General features: G+C 40.0%; 1 protein-coding gene across 8 annotated transcripts in view; it reads left to right on the top strand.

Moving 5' to 3' along the window:
* Positions 1-23,884, top strand: part of LOC124214657 (uncharacterized) — a 134,340-nt gene that overhangs the window by 75,821 nt on the left and 34,635 nt on the right. For 3 of the 8 annotated variants that reach the window (XM_046617163.2, XM_046617165.2, XM_069134419.1), the window contains 2 exons: positions 5,636-5,695; positions 21,961-21,987. In XM_046617163.2, coding sequence (XP_046473119.1) covers positions 5,636-5,695; positions 21,961-21,987 — 87 coding nt within the window. Of the gene's footprint in view, positions 1-2,145; positions 2,329-5,635; positions 5,696-21,960; positions 21,988-23,884 lie in introns of those variants that run through there. The other 5 variants (XM_046617164.2, XM_046617166.2, XM_069134420.1 and 2 more) reach the window with 3 other exon arrangements.

Below are 23,884 nucleotides of genomic sequence, written 5' to 3'. Positions count from 1 at the left end.
TCAAACATATTTGGCAAACGCGTACAGTATTACGATATATCGCGTGTCTCTTAAGTCATCCCATATCCGGACCTATTATTATAAGCATATACTACGTTATTCTTATGCTACGAAATAAGCAAAAATGGCGGATCCCATCGTTTTTCGGCATTTAATGATTTCACTGGCGTACAAAAAGGGCGTATATGCAACAGAGATTAAGAGAAGCGGTTTTATGCCGCAAATTTAAGAAACAGTCAAGTCTGCACTCTGTTACGTAAATTGAACTTAATTAGCAGACGACCATGGGACCAACTTATGACTGCAGAACTCCTCGTAATCTGATGGGCCAGTCGTAGCCCTCACCTTTTCTCTCCTCTCATGGTTACACTTTATCCTGTCAGTCTATAGCCACCGGTCACGAATCGCCGATAGTCTCGTCACGAAATTTTCAACTCGGGTTACTGTATATGCTATTTTCAACGGTAATAATCATAATTCTCTGTTTAGAGACGCGATGGCATGAGAATGAATAATTCAAACTTGCAGTGATTGTTAGTGAATCGCAAAAATATACGATACCTAGTTAGATGTTGTGAATTTTACACGACGAAGAGACACCAATGCACACCAACGACACCAGTGTCAAACGTAACAGGACTATGTATTACCTTACACTGCACTCTAGATACACATTTTATTGTGTCACGTGCTCGTGCCAATCAGAATTGTAGTCTGTTCCACTATACGCAATTTAATCACTGTATAACACAACGATTTGCTGGCTTATCGTGTAAATATTTATAATTGGCACGGTGATATACAGTTTACCTTGTTGATGCATATTTTTGCCTCCTTATCTTTTTTTATCAAGTAATATAAAGTGATACGAATGTAGCAAAAATTTAACGCTCAGTGGTTCGTGTTGATTTATATGATTTACGTTATCCGAGGCTATCGTAAATCACACGGAAACTGATCTAACAAATTTTCTATCGCAAATATCAGCGTGATTCCGATTATTCGAAGACTTCTGTACTTTTCAAGAAAGAAAAAAACATCTATTCATATTCAAATGTGAAAATGCGAACGCCCAATTGGTTTACTGATATACATAATGGAATTTGAATGACGGTCATTTATTCGCAAAAAAGAATAATTTGTACGCTATTTGTCTCAACATATGTCACATACCATTTGGGCATTGTCACAAATTGCACGAGCGCATGAATTGACCATTTAACCAAAACGTTGAGGAAGAAAGAATGTGGAGAATGTTGTCTACCCAGGACGAGTACCGTCCAATAAAGAATCCGATCCTCGGAATAAGACATTCCGTCCACAATTTTGAGCACGATTATTACTGCCCGCGATGAAGATCTGAATGAATAATGCAATAATTAGCTAGTATCTGGCCTCTTGAGTTGCGTACACGAATACAGTCAGCGCAATAAGCGAATGAGAAGCTCCGTTACAAACTTTTGGAAACGAGGGTACTCTTATCATTCTTAGCTTTGACATATTATTGCTTGGAATGTTTTCGAACGAGCCAGTAGTAATCGAAAGGCGCTTGAACACAGCAGTTTACAATACATCCGTCCGTTCATTTACGCTAATATTAATACGAGCTGTTTTATTGCGAAATTGAACCACGGCGAGTGAAACTCCGGAGGATCTAAAACAGCTGACTTAACGGCGGTGAAAAATCGTTGACGCCGTCTTTGTTCGTGGATGGTGATGTATAATCCAAGAGCGTCGAGAAGCGTTTAAAAAAAAAAAGATAAATAAATAATCCTTTATCATTTAAGATCGTCGCGAGGAAGCAGACTACTCGTCGATAATTATCTTATCGCTTGTATCTCGGACGTTAAGTCTTTATAAGGGAAGTACGTTCTCAGGCTGGGCGGCAGTGCGGTGACGATCTTTCTTCGGGCCGATTCGATTCGATCCTCTCGCGAATTTACAGCCGCGCTGAGCAGGATCGATCGTTTTTAAATTCCATCGGCTTCTGAAGTGCGGGGTGTACATGCTGCTGCGTTCAGTGCGGGGGTGTAAGTGCATAAAACGTCAAATGCATCTCGACGATCTGAATCCACCCTACGGACAGTGCGTCAAATAATGTAGAAATACTCGCGTTTGATAGTTGTTTTTTTTTTTTTTTCCCTCCCTCTGATCTAATGCGAGAGGTGTTTATCTTATGTCAGAAGGAATATATAACACGCCAATTTGGAATTATCTTTCCTCGTACGCGGTTTATTTCTACGCTGTTTCTTCCTGAAACGGTCTGTATTTGAGTCGCATTTACCTCGGGGTTCTTCACGATGCTACCTGCACAGCATGAGAAAGTCGGTGAGTTCAGGCCCTTCTTTTGGAGAAAAATAAATAATATAAAAGTCAATGAACGTAATTGTAACTGCTAATAGGTGTGCAATTTTTCTTTTTTCATCCGATGATATCGCGAGATGTATATTATATGGCCCATTATAGATTGTCGATTAGAGAAATACACACTGGCGTATATGAATTATAATAGTCTGCTTATCGAAATCCCTGGATTACTTTCGATCGCCGCGATTACCGATCATCCAACGATAATTTATTGCCCTCTGTTGATATGGAGAAAGTCTCGGGTGAGAATTATGCGGATTATTAAGTACTCGTCATATTTGCAACAAAATTTTGCAATTATGGAAACTATTTTAGTCAGACTGCAGGTTATCTTGTAGACTAGATATTATATCGACGACTCGGAAATACCAAGTACAGGCACTTGACAATGATCGTTTTATCAGCATTTTTTAATGCCCCTTATTATTGTCAGCACGTGCGTTCTTTTTTTTGTTCTTTACTTTAACCGACTATTCATATGACGGATACCCTGCAGGTGTCTCTTTGAATGCGATCGAACCAGTCCGGCATCATTTCGGATAGATTATTGACAAAACACTTGAATATACCGATCACAATATATATCAGCACTTAAATTACATTTTGTTTAGAAATCACGCGACTGAACATTTACTTATTGAGGTGAAAATATGCGAAGCTTTGTTATTTGCCGGTACATAATTACTCTGCGCATTAATCTACATAGTGATTAAACATTATTCAACGTTGACCAGTGATAAATGAACCTGACTTTAAACATACTGCAGGCAATATATTACAACGGCATAGCATTATCAATAAATTCACAACACGAGCTATTATATTCAACGCTTGCTATAACTTATACCTACTCAAACAATGATAAGCACATGCTTCATTCTAGGTTTGTGCAGAATTTACTTAAACGTGACAGAGAATGGGAAGTGAATTTCTGTACAAGAATCACCTAGGGATGATTATCTTACTCGATTACTTCACCTTGTTTCAGAATTTCAACTTCACGTAATATGCGTATTAAATTAGGTACAGATAGACTTGACCAATGCTTCTGAGATCCTTTAATTAACTCTCTTCAATGCTCGATCGTAAGCATTTTAATCTAGATAGGTATGTCGCATTTGAACTGAAATGACAAATGTGCGCCCGAGAGCGATAAGATACGTTGCTTGGGAAAGTTTTACGTACATCGATTAAATTATATTCCGATGACGGCAATGCGTATTCAAAAATATTGCATTGTTACGCACGTGTTGCTTTACATTGTTGTTTCTCATTCAGGCAGAACTGAAAAATACCAATGATTCGACAATCACGATGCGATCTCCGAGACATGATTAGAACGAATTTATCCGCTGATTCTCGAATGAATAACAAAATGTAAGATTGACAACGTCTGTGAATTAGTTTATTGAAACTCGACACGTATCTAACTATTTACGTCGTGTATTTTCTCACGCTCACCGTTCAGTCAAGACTAACTGAATTAATTTTAGATTATCGTACACGCGTCAGAGTTCAAAATGATTAGCAAAAAAAAAAAAAACTTGAAAAATAATCATGCGTGAAAGTACAGGTTTTTCGAAGATACTGTTATACGCGATATTCGAACCAGATTCCTTCTCTCCGTAACTGGATTCTCGCACGAATCGAAGGATCAGGTTATACATCGCGAAAAGCAATAATCTTGATCGATCACTGACCATTTGGAGCAAATTGTTGGTTAGCGAAAATTTTCGCAAGCCTCACGTTTTCGGTATCGCAAGGCGGCAGGAGGGAGACATAAAATTAAGCCGCGTTGTCAACTAGCGTCGCAAGGAGGATTCAAGTAGTAATTTATTTCCTTCGATAGGATATCTTATCGCTTATACTTTTATACAAGGTGTTAAAAATTACGTAGGTACCTAGCTATGTATAACAGGGATTTTGCAGGACAATAAATGTGAGATTATTTACGTACGATACGCGTATGATACGCACGTGCATTACGTACTTTCCCCGTTTGATTGAATAAGTGTAGCGCAATCTCCGGATAAACCCTGCAGAGCAGCATATTGCTACGAATTTAATACAGCAATTTGAAAACCATCGCGCCTATAATCATATTATTTTACACATGGCTATAAACAATTGTACATGATAAAAATGCAGAAAAATTGTTTTACCGTACGCATCAGAGATATTCGTTAGGTGATAGATTGAACATCATATTGGTGTAATTTATTATACGTATACCTCCCGGCTTTTTCTTTACCAAATAAATGAATATTTAATTTGATTTTTATAATTTCATTTTTAAGGCTTAACTCATTTCCGCAGACATTTAGCTTAGGTACGACATTCATTTTGTTAAAACTTCTAAACGGAAGATGTCTCCGTATTCGGCAGTCTAAAAAGTTTTGTATTTTCACAAGGAATTTATGGTAAAAATTTCACGAAAATCGAAGGTAGCCAACACCATGAAAATCGCGATTTGAGACTATTTTTGCAAAAAAATATACCAAGTCGCCAAAAACTCGGCAAAAAATATATCCGTCCATTTCACGTCATCGCGAGGAGTTTTCGCATTAATGATTTTTTACACACGACTGACGGATGTTGGGATGTAAATTGGCACGAGAATAAGACAACTTTTTAATCAGTGGCAAAAATAATCTGGAAATAATTCAGGAGTTACTTTTTCGACATCCGAAACCATACATCATATAGTGCATCATATCATACATCATATCATACATAGCATTAAAGTTTGAAACGAAATTTTGGATGTCGGATGTCGGATATTCAGAAAGTGACGTCACCAAAAATTTTTTTTCTCGTGATGTCATCGATCTATATGGACGAAAATCAGCAAGACTCGATTTTTGTACCGCTAAAGATACCAACAATTTGCACACTTTATAGTACAGAGATGGACAGTATAAAGTTAATCGTAATCAAAAACCTCGCGTTTATTACCAAGCTTACCGTGCAGCCGCATATAATGTAATACTCAGAGAGCAAAACAAATATCTGAATATTTATGAATTACGCGGAGGGAGTTTATTCAATACTAATGAACATCTCGGAAGTACATTGTCAATATAAAACTCAAACTCGTAAATATTCATTTCTGCGAACGTATCGTGGTATAAATTCAATACAAATATACAATCTGATTTTTTTTCTCCCCCCCTTTTTTTTTGTTTACTCAATCATTTTCAATAAATAATTGCACGTGTTGTGTATACGTTGGTATTATGATATATTAACCTGTTCGTTCCATTTGCAGCACCATCAACAGCTGCCGATGACGGTGGTGATGGAACTCAAGGACGGGATAACGATACCGGTGAGCATTTATTTATTTATTTACAACCGTATAATTATATGCATCGATACAAGTCGGAATACAAAAAAAAGTAACAGTTCCACACCCTAAATCGCGAGGGGCAAAATACATGTCCCAAATAACGAAAATTATCGTAGATTGAAGGATTGAATTTACTTTTTAAACCATCTTCCCATCACCACCGCATTACCATTATTTATTAATATATTACGAATGAATTGAAAAGTGAAAAAAAAACCTGATTGGCGTCTGTTCGGTAACCTTTGATGCGAAAATCGCAAATAGTTTGCAAAATATTATACCGTAGGTATCCGTGCCTTCTGCGGATGAGAAGAACTGGCAAAATGTCGCTGTTTTAATAAATCGTTATTTATTCTTGATAATAATTGCTTGTCCAGCAGCTTGATGGAATATAACGCCTAGTGGACGCTTATGATGATACTCATACGTGAATTCAACACGTTATACTTATCGCACATGTATGCGTGGAGCGAAGGAAGTGTTTTGTTCAAGTATAATAAGGAATGTCGTCGTTCTTATCGAAATAAGAAGCTCGCACGGCAAAATAGAGGCCAGTGTCGATACAACACGCGATTATTATGCAAAGCGAGATACTTGTCACAAGGCGTTCCAAAAATACTTTTTTTCCCCTCCTCGACGATGATGGTACACCAATTTCACCTCCGCGGAACGGACTTATCGTTATTGTTAGTATCGAAAATTCGCTTTGTCCAGGTTTAATATCATACGTGAATAAAGTGACTCTTCTGTATCAGAATAACATTAAGTTCACCGGCACCAAGATCTCTACTGATTCATTCATTGCTGTTTGCATTCTGGCATGAAAATGGCGCGAAAATTTAAACACAGAGCAGACCGTACGTAAGACAGCGTAACACCGGATGCACGCGTGTTTGACAGCCTTGTTCGTCCGGATGTGCGCGTGACATTATAATACCTCGTATACGATATACGTAGTAATTTAATTACGTTATGCTATGCAAGCTCTCCGTAATTACCTTCTGATTCATACGCTGTTGAAAAATTATTCGTTGCCATACGTTGACATTTGAAATATGTTAAAGTTATTTATTTTATACTAGGATGCACACTTTTTTAAATTTATTTTACGGTTTGTATAATTTGTGGTAATTTTCGGATAATTTTTCGAGGTCGTCATGCTCGTTCATCCTTACTGACGCACTGCAGACTTTTAAATCGACATTAATCCACCACGTCATTCGTATAAATTTGAAGGTAAATCCTGTTTAATAGAGACTGTATTATACATACTATCGAAGTATGAAAAAAATAAGGCGCAGTCATCGTTACAAAATTTTCTTCGGTAAAACCTGACATCACAAGCAATAAGAATGGTTATTCAATTGAGATGCGTTTTGGACATTCGAATTCCTGAAAAAATGTTAAAAACTAATTCAAAGTCCTTAATCCTGGTTGTCCGTTATCCGCGTCAATTAATTGATTGAAACGAAAAATTGAAGGAATAACTTGGTGCTCGCATATTTGAATCTCGACATCTTTATCAGCCGCTGTTTTCAAAACTCATCATGCACAGGTGCAGACTAATCACCTCCAGTCGGTCTTTATTCCTTAGAATGATGTGTTAACACCACACTTTACACTCGCTCGTTTACTCGCCGTACAAATTGTGCAGTTAGCAAGAGTATGACTCGCCGTCTGTAAAGTAGAGCTCTGCAGTACTGTAAAAATACCGTACCGTATATGGATGTGTGTGTCGCAGGATTTGTTACCGACGAGACGACGCTTCGTGCGTCGATAACACGCTAGATTTGTTGATGCAGGTTAATTTATCACCTGTCACTCGGCCGCCTCATAACCTGTGCAGCTCAAGCCTCGCAGGACAAATCACACTTACCGGCGTATCGCGTGCGATAATACCGACTGGGCGTACCTGAATCTGTACGAATTTGCCGAGATCCAACGATCTATCGCGTCGATAGATCGCGAATTCACAACTCAAATGATAACTGATGTGATTTCAATTATTGGGAACGGAATTGCGGCCTGCCGATTGTGGTGGCGATTAGAGAACATTTAGAAATTTCGGTCGAGTGATGAATTAATCGGCTTTTTATACGTCGATCACAAATGGACGCTGCTTGCTGACGGACGGATCGACGCTTTGTACTGCGGCAGCCATTCGGAGTACATTATCGTTCTCTAATATCAATATTAACTGCTAGAAGTTCAAGTGTCAGTTGACCTTTTCTTTGAAACGGCAATCAACATTAGTTTAGTCACATCACGGGCAGCTGCTTCCTCCTTAGGGGCATTCGAGAAGCACGTGGCCATGTACGAGACAATAGTTATTTGCGAAACGAGCCAAGTCCGCTCAAGGTTTTGGGTAGAGTTAGTCAAAATTTCGCAGGTTTAACGTACATCAATATTAACCAAATTATTTAGTCTGCGTATCAGGGCCTGCAGCGTGATATATAACTCGGAAGTCTTCACAGCTCTTCATTCGTCACGAACAATTCAAAGAATTATCAAACAATTTCCGGCTTCGATTTTTCTAGGCATCACCTACAGACGAATTACATTCGCATACTCTCGATTACGATAAATAACGCGGCGTTGATCACACCTAGCGGATGATCGATTATAAACACACAACGTGGCTCGGACGATGAGCGGAATAACAAGTGAAATTATTTTCATTATTCTCGTCTGAATGATCACCAACGACACCTGTGCATTGAAAATATTCAACTGTACTCAACCTGGTTGAATGATTGTTTGATGTTGAAAAACAATACGCACCAGAGAAAACGATAATTGATCGAAAATACGGAATGCCTTGTGACTTATGTCCTTACGCCGATAAATCGTCTATCGATTCCGATCATTCGCTGTTTTGCAGTACGTACGCAGGCATGTATCTATAGGAAGTACGATTCTTCATGTCCGTGCAAATCCTGTTACCGCCGATAAAACCGAGCTTTCCATTATTACCTCCCTCTATTTTTCTGATTAAATATATACGTATATCCTCAGGCTCTTTGCATGTATTTTTCTTTCGTCACCTAATGCTATTGATCGATGTGTAAACGTAAACACGTATATATATTTTGTGTGACAAGTAGCGTAATTGAATTACGTGACGACTGTTAACGTAACAGGTTTTACACGCTCACTAAACGAGCTTTGGCTAGCGATGATACCGTCAACGACGGGTGTGCAATTTTTTTTTTTTTATTCAATCCGTTTCTCGTAAAACCGGCCATGTTCACGCGGTGTAATAAACCGCTGAAAAATTGCAGCGCAAGGCGAGACTTTTAATTACTTTGTTCGGGACCATCAAATCCAATATCTTAATCACTGTATTAAACATAGATTAGTTCTTTGAAATAACTTATCGCGTCGTTTCTCAAAATCGATACACTTATCTTTCAGTTGTGCTGTTGATTTTTTATTTTTTTTTTACTATTTCGATAACAGAACAAAACAATAACACAGAGTGTGATCTGCCAATGGCGTTGAATTAACACAGTTTACCGCTTTTGAGTTAACTGCTGTCGTTAATGTTTTTAGTTTATTTATTTTTGTTCATTCTTTTTCACCTGTCAAAACCACGAAAATATACGGCAAAGTTATCTCCAGCATACATTTGTTAAGTATTTCGTCTGCAGGAATAGTTTTTCTGTCATAGAATTACGTAGTTACGACCTAATGAACACGATCATCACACGTGTCGCGACTTTATATACCAACGACAATATGATAACATTGAAAAATACAGCCTAACTTATGGTTGCATAATTAACGTGCAAGTGCGATGGGTTTTCACATGGTCGACCACGGTGCGGACTAATCTCAATTTAAAATAATTAAACGAAAAGTCGCGTCCGCGTCATTTCCGTTTCGGCGGAGTGCCCGAAATATGCTTCAAACAATTATCGCTGTAATTCTAGTAACGAACATAATACGTCAATTATACATGCGTTCGTCGTGTACGAACGAACGGTCAAATCAATGTTGATCCTGAATTTAGTCGGCTGTAGTAAAAAAAAAAAAAATTGCTACGGGATTACACGATTATAAGTGGAATATATATTCTAGACCCGTACCCGAAACTAATACCCGAAATAAACTATTATAAACTTATGACATAATTATTTATTTCAAGTGCAGGGGTAAACGTAAGAGAAAAAAGAAACGGACGAAATTTTATTACGTTTGATATTTCGGCTAAGCGCTCACCTGCCGACAATAACTTTCAGTCTCTTGGCAAGCGCGGACAGAATCGGGTATATAACCTGTTGTAAATTTGAGTAGCTTTGGCCCGGCCAGCATTTACAAAGAGCCGCATGCATACAAGGAGCCTGCAGCCTATGGGGCACGTAGAACAGATATTTGACTATAACGGGCGGCCTCGACCGCTTGGCAACAAGTTTGGCGATTCTGGCCAATGTCCTCCACCGAAAGGTGTAGCTTCTATACGGTTATCCATTCTTTGGACAAGAGTTGACCTCCGTGAAAGCCAATGATTATCAACCAAGCAGGAACGCTCGATCCTACGCTCAGATATCTTGATATTTAAAACACAAGGGCTCTCGGTTAAAGTTCTCTCAACTCAGTGACCTTGTCATTTTTAGAATAGACGGTTCAGGTTACGCACCTTGAGACGAGGAACATACAATTTTCGTACACAGTTGTGACCACTGGTCATAGCTGGGGTCTAAATATTCTCATCTAATAATATCGGACGGATTGCTTCGTCCGTTTTAGGAAATTATGTTTTCGACAATTATATTGTTCGAAAAGAAAATAAGTGCTGAGATCGCCTCAACTTGACTCGAGGATGAGATTTGAACATACGTATTCATTGTCATTGGGAAACGGACGAAAGGCATTAATTGGTCAACATTTGTTCAACTCTTGACGGGCTAAAAAGTTCGAGCAAACAATTCCCACATTCAAGATTTCTTAAAGGTCACACCTAAGTGCGGTTCTAGAATTTAATAACGTCCGTCTCCATAGCGGGAGGTCCGATAACGAGCCGACAGGTAAAGACTAAAGAGAAATGTCCGAGTCGCACAAATCGAACCCAAGGCTGTAGGAGAGTTTTACTTTCCTGACTGCAATATTTCCTTTATGTATGTACCTACGTATAAAGGTGAAATTTTGAAGTTTCACCTCCAAGGTTACACTGGCGTACAACACGATGACCCAATAGCAATTCCAAAAGCCAATGAAAATTTCTGTTCAAAGGCCATATGTTTCTCGCTCAATTTGGTGACACAACCGTCTTATTGCTCCAAGCAACAACCACGGAGGGCGCACGCATTTATGCTCTAAACAGACGTGTAGCTGTTGCCCTGGTAATTGGAGTTGCGTGTTCGCCATATACATGTTGGTAATTTAAGAACAAAGAGTAGAGCCGGAAAACCGCGCTCTTACAACAATCGTCAAAGGCTGAAGAGTTAACGACAATCATCTGTATTTGCGACGTTATCGAACGGCGAACGTACGTACCTATATGTATGTGTATGTGGTACGTATGGTTACATGCCCCCGATCCTCTCTGAACGTTGACATTGAATGCCGCTCGGTCAAGGAAGGTGATACCTACACGTTCTCACACGCGCATGATCGACGCCTGTCGCTATCTAAAATCATCGTATTCACGGCTAGCCAAAATTAAATCGAAATATTTTATACGCCGCTTGTCTGTCTGTATTTTACCAAACTGCACGCCGTCCGGAGACGCGAAGAGTTTAATATTCCCGCGGTGAAAATCGCACAACGAAACCTAAGCGTCCAATTTGAGATTGTCACACGGGCAGTAGTGACAGACAGTAAGAATGGCTCCGTTTTCACAAGTCCGGAATCTTTCGGTTATTGTAATTTCAAGTTCAAATTTGCATCGTACTCTTTTTCAACAATTGGATCATATTCTCTTGAACGTGACTCCTGAAACTATATGATCCTGTTTACAAAACGAACCGCCTGAAGTCAGTTCCACTTACTTGACCGAACGAAAATGAACAACCAGCGGAACCTGTTAACTATTTTAGGTATACAGATCTCTAACGATCAGTTTTCTCGAACGCGTTGTGTCTACGTGTATACATATACTTGAATTTCATGTTGGGTACGTAGGATTGTACATAAAAATCCGTGACCATGAAGTAGAAAAAGTGGCCTGGTTAGCTTAGAAAGTTAAAAATATGAGTAGCTATTATGCCTAACGATCGTATATGTCGAGGGGCAAATTAAAATTTACAACCACCTACGCGAATTTTATCTTACCCGTTGATCAGGAGGTCCCTCTCTCGTAATTGCATCACAAGAACCGTTTACTACGTGCCATGTATTCCATGCCAACATCACCAATAACAATTAGGGTCGGAAATTTGCAAATGGTCTTAAACAATTGCGCAGCAAGTCAGACGTACTCCCCGTATATTGTCTTGCCTAGAAACGTCATTGAGCAAAACCGTACACAGCTACGCACGTATGGCACTTTACTAGCCGAGATCGTGAGCCCTTCGAGAGTAATGCGGAATGTCGTTGTAGCTTCCGGAGAAGAAGCTTGCACGAGATGGATATTTTGGTGAACCTTTTATTACGCGGCAGCGAATGAAATTTGAAACAGAGGAGGACAGGCTGGCAGGCCCAAGGACGTAATATGTTCGCAATTACATGTACTGTACGGTAATAACCAACGAAAACAAATACAACGACATTACGCTACCGCTATGGTCGTACTTATCAAGCTCTAGAGATACGGTATAACATATGCATGGCTTACAAGGAATGCTAATTCGTTGTTGCTCGATCTTTATACCCGACTGTCTTCCTACGGTAATTTACCCAGCATAAATGATACTAGAGAATGTGATTTTTTGTTTTGCTCTTCTAGTTTTTTTTTTTTTTTCTTTTTGTCAATTTTCGTATGCTCAGTGTCATTTGAAAAAAAAAAAAAAAAACGAAAAGAAAACCTGCGTGTAAGCCTCTGCGCGTACTTTGCAACCATTTTCGTAATGTAGAATTTTTACAACTCGCGCGATTCATTCTCGTTGTCGGTTCCTTCGACATTCATAATTTGAATCAGGTACTCACGAAAGCGAGACGAGAGAAGTTGTTTATTGATTTACTCACTTTTTTTTATTATGTAATTATTTTTTTTTTTTTTTCATTCACTTGGTTTCACTTATTCGGAGACGAATCAGATTTTAGGCAAACATTGTCTGCGCTTTCTTATATACCTTTTTAAGTATGAAACGTACGTACGCGTAACTTTTGAACGCCAACAATCAGTCGCAATTCCAACATGCAACCGGTCAACAGTCTTATTTTAACTGCAGCAATTAAGAAGACAACAAGTTGCAGGGCACTTTGTTTTGACTGTAGCCACGTCGTTCTTTTTCTGCAGCCTCATAAAATATAAACGAAACGAGACGAAATATGCGAGTGCAACGCGAGAGTCCTTCAACTCCGATAATGCGAGCTCATTTCATAGAACCAGCTTCTCGCAGATAACGAAACCTCTGTTGATCGTTAAACCTTTTAGTGCATGGGGGCTTTTTTATTATTTACACGTGAAAAGTGGGGGCGCGTCGTAAAGAAAACATTCAACGAAATTTCACTATTTGGTAGTGACGTAATTTGCCGCATTGCCAAGGTATCGCAACATCGTGATTTCAGAATACCTTGCTTCAATGATTGTCTCATCCCGCCGCGCTGTACGATTCCTAAATACAATTGCTCGGTAAAAAATGACCAACAATCCCAGGCGTTATTAGTATCACGCTGCGCGGCGGCTGGTTGTGAAACGAGCAAGGTTATACTCTTTGTCCGCTATTCCAATTTCATGCCTGGCAATGAGTAGACAGACAACTGTCGACGAGTTTCATCTGGACCAGACGGAGAAAAAATCTTGGGATCCGTTCCCGGTAGGAGGAGGAGCGAACGGTGGATTCCCGAAGCCTTCATTGATTTCACCTCAATCGCCAAAGGTGAATGCACCGGGTTTTTTCGCGCCCAAGGTAATGAAGTATTAATAATGGACGAACCATGCCGAAGCCAACGAACATAATAGCTACTCCAGCAAGAAAACTTACTCCCATCCGACCCGTTGCTCAGCTAGTTACGCAGTGAAGAAACACGACAAGATCTGTTGCGTCGCGACGCTCGCTCAGGAAGGATTTGGTTCTTCCAAGACCGAGTTCCGGGGTTACTCCTTCGTTTCATCTGAAAATCAACCTTCGTGTTTTTTATCGACACTTCCGGTACTCCAATGTGGTTTCGATAAGATCCGACGACTAGATATGTCAATCAGCGGCATCCTGATAACTGTGCGGTTCGATTGAACGAAATTAGATGTTTGAACATTGCTCAACTTCGGACCAAAATCCAGAACAGGACGGACTTCTCTTAGGCGTGAAATTGAAAAGAGCTCCTACTGATATCTGCGTTGATCGAGTCCCCTCATATGAAATGAATTTAAGGATTTCACGCAGTCTGACACCTGCCTGTATACAAAGATAATCTATCCTCTGAAGCATATAACCTCCGTTTGCACGATTGCTTGTGACGTAACGGCGTGATCACCTCAGTCAGTCGCCATTGCTGTCTGGTACGAACAGCGCGTTCTGCGACCTTGATGAAGCAAATGTTTCAACTAGTGTTCTTTGGACTTTTACACACTTGTACCTGTGCTGTTTAAGCATTTGGGTTGGATTTGAGAAAAAAAGGCATCTGGATCAGACAAAAACGTCGAATGATCTGGAGAGCACCTTGTTCCAGCTGTCAAGGCGTTGCAGCGATAAAATGTGACGTATTTCTGTGACAATGAACCAAATGTCCTTCTGAGATCACGTAAGATCGTTTAGATGTATTCTGGAAAATACTAGAGAATAGAATCCATGCCCAAGCATGCGGATGCTTTCGTGTTGCTTCCACAATCTGACCGTTTATCCCTGCCTGCACACTTTTGCGAAATCAGAACTCGACCACGTGCATTATATATATATATAGTTGAAGGCGTATCGTCAGTTATTGTGTAATACTAAATTGTGAGAGTCGTTCGCCACCAGAGTATTCCCAGAGATATTTTTCCTGGAATTATATTGTATTTACTTTCTCTCTCGAAAGATTTGCGGTTGCATGATTTGTCTGTCAGAAACCGTTGCTGAACCGGGATTAAGAATAAACAGGATATGGTTTGTAATAATTGCGTCGCCGCCTGACCTTCGCGAGCTGATCGCAATCGGATAAAAATCCCGAATCCCTTTAACCGGCTGAGGTGACTCGATTTGCCGTTCATTGTCAGAGTTCACGGTTTGATATTCGCCACTTGAGGTGCATGCTCTGAAAAATGACAGAAACAGCTTCCAATAGAAAAACAGGTGAACGCAATAATTTCATTGATTTGTAAAATTTGTATTATTTATGTGATACTAATAATATCGCGGTAGCTCGTTGATCGATATCAGTTCGATTTCTCACCTGGTTATCATTGTCGAAATTGTAATTAATTATTTTTACGATATGTAATCTGTACGGACTAAATCATTCTGTGTCGCGGGAAAATTACAAAGCAATAAGCTGCTATTCACCGCCAATACAGCTTACCAGTCATAAACTTTCGTTATGAAAATCCCTGTCTAGAAATCGCGAGGTCGGAAATTTTGCATTACATCGCGATATCGCAACTGCGCAGGTAGAGCTTACGGCAAATTATGGCAATGTAACGCCAGATAAGTGCGGTTAATACCGGGAACGTCGGTATAATAATATATGCGAACAAACTGGCCACGGCAGGCTCAGCGACTTTAATCATAATATTTAAATATTAAACTATTGACGGCAACACAAAGAGGGCAGCTTCGCGCTAATCCTTCGATGATCAATATCGGCTATGAGCTGAAATCCGGTTGCTTGATCAGCTGGGGAAATTAATTTTTTCCCAGAAAAATATTATGATGTGCAAGGTTGTTACGTCATTACAATCTCGTTGGCAATGCTCTTTTACCTTACGTTAACTTTTGGAACGTTTACCGTAAGACTGGGAAACACCCTTATAGTCAGACTCTGGAATTTTGTAATATTTCTAGACATCATTGTACAGATTACGGAAGATCCTACGAATGTGGATCACTCATCTAGTTCACCACCATCAATCTTTAATTCATCCACAACTTGGACACTATGAGATCAATGCGATAAGACCAATTGACGATGCGACATTGAAACCAATGGTTATATCAGAATAGACGTAGATGAATGGTTATGTGTCCGTAGGTGCAGCACGTTACGCCAGACTCACTTTGACTCGATGTATCATCGTCTGTTATTTCTGCCAATAAAAGAGAGGGGATGACCCGCGATACAAACGAAAAATGTAACTACCGGAAAACGAAGATCATAAATTGAGAAATATTACGCTTACGGTTATTCCTGTATCCCTTCATTTGGGCATTTGACGATACAGAATTCCCTGCGCTTCAGAGTTTTTGGGTCAGCTTTGTTCGCACGATTGACCGTTATCTACGAATATCTATACAGCTATCTATATACCAGTCAACGCATAGATGATGGTTTGTAAAACGTGACCCAGTTGTCTCGTTGACATTTATATTTGGAACGAGACCAATCGATATTTTGTTCACAATATTCTACCGCATCTTCTTACATTTCCTCGTGTCTCCCAAATTGGTTCAGGATCATCGCGGAATGTCAAAAATGATGCACAACTTTTGCTGTATAAATCACTTCCTTGCTGATGAACCGCGGATCGATTATGTTTCTGTTAAAGTAACCTGCATATGTACACTTTTATCATTCGTCGATCAAAACTCAAGACCTATCGAGTGATGAAATCGGTTCATTCCCGGTCTGAATCAATTGAATCAATCACATCAAATCCGAACGGTCCCTGTGTTCACATATATTCAAGCATATATGTACCTGTATCATTCAGATTTTGAATGACTTTTGCCTGTCATATCGCTCATTTTTAAACACACCTGAAATTTTGATTGTCAGATCTCAGATATTCATCCATTGAGACGGGAGATGGAGATTTCATCGATTCAAATTGACGTTGAAATAAATCCTAGTAATCTCAGAACTACGCTTGTCGATTAGACATCGTCGTCATAAGCTTACTGCTCAAAACATACGTGAGCATGCACAACATCAATTTCGACTGAATAGGACGAAAACGTTACGTGTTCGTAAGTCTGAGGGCACTAGTGAACTCGAGGATTGCGATTAGTCAGCGTCACCTTCTCACATGCACTGTATATTTGTAGATATAATCTGGTACAATGTTTGAAGCGTCCTTGATTCGTGCAAACTGCAGAACTGACATTTAACGCTCTTACCTAACGAAGCGTGTAACGTCTAATCGTGAAAAAATTCATTGCGGAATGAGAATTGCACATACTTAGCAAAGTTCGCAAAGAAACCGCGGTATCGATTACGTGGCACACTTGTATGCATCTACGCACGCATATCTACTAGATATATTATATATAGAAACCGAAATGTCGATTTGTACATACTTTCAGATAGAGAGATGCACAGTTGTGTCATTAAGTGAAAAGAAAACTATGCAAATAGTCGTAAATATAATGTCGCCTGCCCGCCATCTTCTATGCATTTAGACAGTTTAAACTATTGTTTGCAAATTCAAACAATCAGTGAATTGAATTAAAACATATCGGCAGAGTGATGCTGCTCCGAAATATACTATTTCGGACACACAAAATGTGTGCCTTTTTGTTTCATAAATATTGCGTTGCAAATAATATTCGAACAGACGCGTGATCTCGGTCCGTGCAAAAACTAGTCGGCATGAACAAATTCATTGTGTTCGTAAGCATTACAATTGTTTTTTTTACTCCTATATAATGGCGGCGAGTGAAAGTTCAATTTCTTTTTACAGTGTTGTCACTAGTGACGCGTATCAAGTACTGCGCCAATAAGAGCAGCCGAATAAATTAAAAACATTGAAGACTTGAAAGTAAAGCACTACTCGCCAAAAACAGAACAAATATACGTATTTTCTGCAAACCATAACGCTTACGTATTTATAGTACGGTACTGGGTCGGAAACTAATTTATAAAGGGAAATATAACACTTGGAACTCGGAATAAAATATTTCTCTGCTCAAGTCAACAAAATTTCTCTACAGAACGCCGCACACACTTCTAGATATATTCTTATGGATATTCGAAGAACCGAAAAGAAATCGAAGAAATTTCCCTATAACGTACATTATTCAACAAAAATGTGGCTTAAAAAATCCATAAAATATTTTTTGACTTCTTCGCAATTATATGCAAACGTTTGTTCAAAAATTCATGAAATTCTCTGGATTTTTTAAAAAAATTACCAAATATTCTGAACTTTACATGTATAACAAATTCATGTAACAAAAGTGCGATGCTCTGCTAATTTCTAAAATGTCCTGCAAGTGTTTGATTTATTTTCGTTCAAACTCAACAAGTTTTCACGCAATTGTATCAATTGAAGAAAAGAATGACCGCATCAGTTGTTCAAACATGAAACACACTGATTTCATCACTTTCCATTGAACGAATTGTCGGTGAAGCTACAATGATGCGAGCGGCTTAATGTTGCATCTGTTAGAAATTTTTTCTTCAACACATAAGCTTGCGTCAGTGGAGTTCATAAATTTCCAGACCTCTTAGGCACGGTCGATTCAAAACTCAAACCTCTTATCTTTGTAACACGCTTCAAGTTCGGAATATGATGGTTTGACCACAGAGCGAAATACAGTGTAATTGCGAAGAGGAGTTTATGCTTCCAGTCGACAGCTGGCATGAAAGAGCTGGTATGAATTTTGAAAATCACATCTAAGTGTCAGATAAATTCACATATTTCAACCACAATGCCTAGTAGGATTGGGTATATGTGTAGCAGATGCTCGCAGCAAAATGGACGATCGGCGAACCAAATACGAGCAAAGCGTGTTCTTCACGTTCCTCGGACGCGCCGAGGTGTACACGCCTGGCCATGAACCAAGGTTCGACCGATCGGACAGAGACCCCGTCGGGTCGGAGTAAAGATTCACTGAAACGAGACCCAAAGCTGCAAACTGGAGGCACCGGAGGCTCGAACCGTTAGAAGCCTGAAGTCATTTGCTGGCGATTGGCCAGCTTCTCGATTTTCTATGCAGAACCAATAAAGTTAATCGCTCCGATAATTGGTCATTACTGACGTGACGACACCACCTCGATCGACCGGGACGGGAAGCGAGGCAACTCGAACCAAGTTAAAGGTCTCCAAGGAATGCTGCCACTTCGCCTGGCGCCCCGAGAGTCATCCAGCCGTATCGGAACATCGCGGAACGATGATTTATTTCACGTATGTTGTCGGACGACGGTCGCATAGAGAGGCCAAGGGCTCCTCGCCAGTTCGACATATTGAAACCGTGATGAAACCAGCTCGATATCAAATCGAAGATTGCTAGAAATAAAATGGCTGATGGGTATTGGTGTCAGGCATCGTTAGACAGGCCAGAACACGTTACCGATTGATTGGACTTCGCTTGAAGTTATCTCGCTTCGGCAATCCTTGAGCGGAAAGAACATAAGTGTCTGTACAGAAAGGTTGTCGAATCACGTGGCGTCTTTTTATTTTCGAGTGACACGATTGTAATTTGTCGTAAGGAATTAACTTGGAAACCACTTAAAACGTTCGCAGAACTGGTGAATAGGAGTTCGGTCTGTTCGAAACGGTTGCTTTTGACAACGATGGGTGTCGCCATTCTTTGTCAATAGTAACAATCCTTGAACAAACAATATCAATTTGCGGACAGTGCCGCTATTGCTTGAGTAACCATTCACGGATCAAAGTCTACTAACGATCGGTGCCTGCACACGCTCACGCTGCGAAGCACCATTGAAAAATGAAAGTTCACTAATTGATACGCGGTACCATCATTATTGGCCATTAATACATGGCACTCCTGTCGTTAGTCTAACGAACCGTTCGCATTCGATCCTTGCTTTCGCAGTTTCGACGGTAAGGGGAGTACTGCGTTCCCTGCGACATCCGTGAACCTGAATTATGCGAAATCACGCCATTGGTGTTGAATAAGACGGTGCGTCGACGTAGGTATCATCAGTGTCTCTGCTGATATTGTATAAGATAGTGCGCACGCATAGCGCACCCTGCCGGCGGTATAAATAGTCGAGTGAAGCCAAAAATAATGAAGTGTAGCCGTGTCATCAGCGCCATGCTAGATCACGAAAGCCTCGATCCAGGCCGTTCGGAAATAGCGTCGGCACGCATATTTAGGTGTAATCTATTCCGGCTGCAAGATATGTGCTGCACTGACGCACGAAGCCACGCGCCGCGTTTAGAAACGCAGCCGAAACGCAGATCAAGTCGAGTACATCCCTTCCGTTCGATCGAACCATCGTTCGCATCGCAGGAGCATTTTCTCATACCCATATTGTTATATCGGTCCACCTAACCGTTTACTCGAAAATGCTTATTCCTTTCCTCGTGGTCAAATGTATGCCTCTGTCATCTGTTCGATCTGCTAAAAGAACAGCGTGAGATCAGCGGTACTTGTTTATGGTGTTGGTGATTTTAAAAATAGGTACTTAAAGTGCGAACGCATTTACAACGATCGGGTGGGTCGTATTATTTCGGTGCTGTGATCCGCGATCAAACTGAGAATGCTCTCTTGTTTCTTCTTCTAATGTCAGGCATTGGTACAAACAGCAGCCGGTGATCCGAGTCACTTTTTTAACTTTGAGCAAACATTACTCGTTTATGTTTTCGTTAAATAATTATTTCAACGTCTACCATAAAATTGCGTGTAAATTCGTCTATCGACTCCAGTTTCACGAGAATTCTTATACGGAGATCAAGATCCATGTGAAACTGATCCACTATTCCTGGTTTATTCCACGTATTTTTTTTTTCTCTGCCTTCCTTTCATTTTCTTTCACTATTTCTCCGGGTTCTTGAGTGTAAAAGTGATGCGCAACGCTGCTTACAAATCTCTTCACTTCCGCCCGCACACGGCCATCAAAAGAAACTTCGTGCTCTTTGAGCTTGTAAGGTGGCGTGAAAGTAGCTGCAATTAATATATCTCACGAGTTAACAACTTCCTTTTTTTTTTTTGTCTCTTCATTAAAGGGAACTATAATGTACAGACGACCAACCAGTTGAAGTAATGCGGATTTCTTAAGAGCTGTCGAGAAAATAATCAAAGTATATGTATACGAAAAGCGGAACAGCTTGGCTGTGTGCGCGTCAAATTTCATAATGGGAACGGACTCGCGAATTTCTACTCTTAAGTGAAAGACCAAACTTGGTATAGCTTAAATTTGAATGACTGGATGTGAAACTAGCAAAATAATATTTCCCGTCAATGTAAAATTGAGGCATTAGTATTTAGCTGTTACAAAATACTTGAATGTATTCCCTCAAACATACTCCTTCGTAAATTCCTAAATTGTCTCTACGATTTCGTTCACCCAAAATCAATCGTAAGTATCGCCAAACGAGTAAATGATTCACCAATGTTGGAATAATTTGGACGTATATTTGTACAATTTTCAAGGCAATCGGATTACCACTGAGAAATTTATCCGCCAATACTTCTGGCTGTAAGAAATGTATGAAACGAACAGGTTATTCCTTGATTTGTTGGTAAATAATTCAAACTTACCGATCCCCGGCTAGCCCACTGACCGTTAAAATACAGTCGCCGAGAGTTTACGTAGGTACGTATATCGATTGGCGTTAGTTCCTCATCTATAGTCGGTTTATATAGCTGCCAGGTGCTGACGATAAAATACAATATTGGCAGCGAAGAGAATCTTGTAATGCTAAACCTGCTCCAGAAACCAGAAAAATTTGCCGAACACATTAAATAGTGGAACGTATACGCTAGTTTCGAAATCCTTCTGAGAACTGTCAGGCTGTAGCGTTTTTCATAAAGTTGCCCCGTCTATTCAGGTAATTTCGAGTCCATGCTGACTTCTTGGACAAGTTGGTTTAATCGATGCTCAAATTTTTTAACGAACATGTCTGCGCGCCTATGCCGCAGGGGTGAGTATTCGTTTATTCGAAAGTTAGACACATCGCACGAATTGTCCCCAAGTACAATTGGCAGGACCAAATGCAGCATCGAGGCAGAGAGAACATTTGATGATACCGATCTATGTGCAGAGTGCGTTTGACTTCCGACGGCGATATTTTTAACCATTTCATTTTCTTGTTTCAGATTCCTTGCAATTGTTTTCACAACTCGGTGAGTCTTTATTAAAACCCAGCACGTTTTTCTTAACGGCATGAGGGTCCGAGACCCATCAAAATTTTAACAATATCCGTGGGTCGGAGATGGTACTAATACTCGTTCTTAGTAAACGTCACTAAAAATGGAAGGTGTATTATTGTTTTCTAACCTTGTACAAGCAATAACATTTGGGTTGTTTAGACAGGCATGGGCACTGAAGCGTTGTATTTATTGTGAGTGATGGTGCTCGACAAATTAAGGAGTGTATCCCGTGCGTTGTCAGCCTGTCACATTACGCAAAGCTACGCATCAGTGATGTGAACGCTAAACAATGTTGTAAGGTACGCGCCATTCAATCCCCTGGCACGATTGTAAGTTCGTCGATATTGTTCCAAAAGAAGTTTTTCGCTCAGGCGACAGATTCAGGATGTAGTTTTGGAACCTTCGGTGGCTTTCATTTTCCAAGGCAAACGTTGAGCATTGATGACGATTTCGGAGGAGAATCTTCATACGCTTATCTAGTGCTCGCCACATTTCGTTAACAGGTATAGTCGGATACATTTTGCGCCTTGTCCGTATAATACAGCTTTGAAATTCAACTCAAATCTTACTTTCACCCGAGACAGTTATATCGAGATCCCATTTAATCCGATTTCGTAATCCCCCTTGCTCAAATCCTAAGGTAATTTTGTGTTATTCTCATCTAACGTAGGTATACATCCGACATCTATTAAAGTTTGTATGTCATTCGAAATAGACGTCATAGCGCACTGCAAGGTTCCAGAAGAATGATTACAACGGACCGATGGAAAACTCCCTGGTAATATGACCATCGCAGAGTCGCCGAAGGTTAAAAGTTGAATAGACTTCGCAGATTGAATGTAGTCGGACTGACTGTCAGGCAAGCTGAATTAACCTTCAAATCCCCGCGAACTTTCTACCTATATGGAAAGGTATTACGGAATACAAAACAAACTTTCGTTGATAGCTAGTCGTGTCAGGTCAGTATAGTCACCTATGTACTTCGAGTTTCTGACGCAGGTAGATTGCAGATAAGTTACGACCAACGAACGAACCCGGTGCCTTTACGGCTCGGTAAGAATTTTACCTGCTGCAAACGGTGACATGTATGCATTATGTATGTGTACTGCATATATATCTACGCGTGGCTATGCATATATACCACATACACACCACACCACGCCTATCTCTAGGACACGCATCAACGATTATTCATGCAGACACGGCAGTCGCTCAGACAGTAAAATGTCGCATCGTTGGAGAGCGAACCTTTTAAATTGGTACACTCATCTGTATTGTCCGTGCTCTCAACCGCCGAACATTTAATTGTCTGATTTCAATTCATAGATTCTGCGACGCAGCAGCAAGCCAACGCTGATTCTTCGCTGTGTCATCATCACGCAATTTCCGGTTGAACCCTTTCGGTCTTTGGCTTGTTCTAAGCGAAACTTGGACTAAAGTTTGTGGCCAATATTTTATGCAATTTCTACTTTTGACCGTTGCGTTGATGCAAAATTAGTGCTAACGATGTTTATACGGTATTCCTACATTTTGTGTGCTTGAAAATGTTGGCATGCAGCGCCATAGGAGAAATGATAAGTCTCTTGTAAGGTCCCGTGTACAATATAGAATAGTAGATATCTAACTGAACTTTGCTTTAAACTGTTATGAAATTAAATTGGTACTCGTTCAACGCGATTCTTTTATTTTTGCATATTGGCGACGAAAAATCTGAAAAAAAAACATTCAGAAGTTTCGATTCATCCAGTAAACACTTCGCAATTATTCAGACTCAATTCCAGTGATTTCACAGTTCGTTGTCGCATCATGACCCACTTCACCTTTTACTATCATGCGCCACATAACTAACTGTAATCGTCGGTGATTCATT

The sequence above is a fragment of the Neodiprion pinetum genome, chromosome 3 (assembly GCF_021155775.2).
Source record: "Neodiprion pinetum isolate iyNeoPine1 chromosome 3, iyNeoPine1.2, whole genome shotgun sequence".
NCBI lineage: Eukaryota > Metazoa > Arthropoda > Insecta > Hymenoptera > Diprionidae > Neodiprion > Neodiprion pinetum.
Note: the sequence above shows the minus strand (reverse complement) of the source record. Positions and strands in the feature narration are given on the sequence as shown.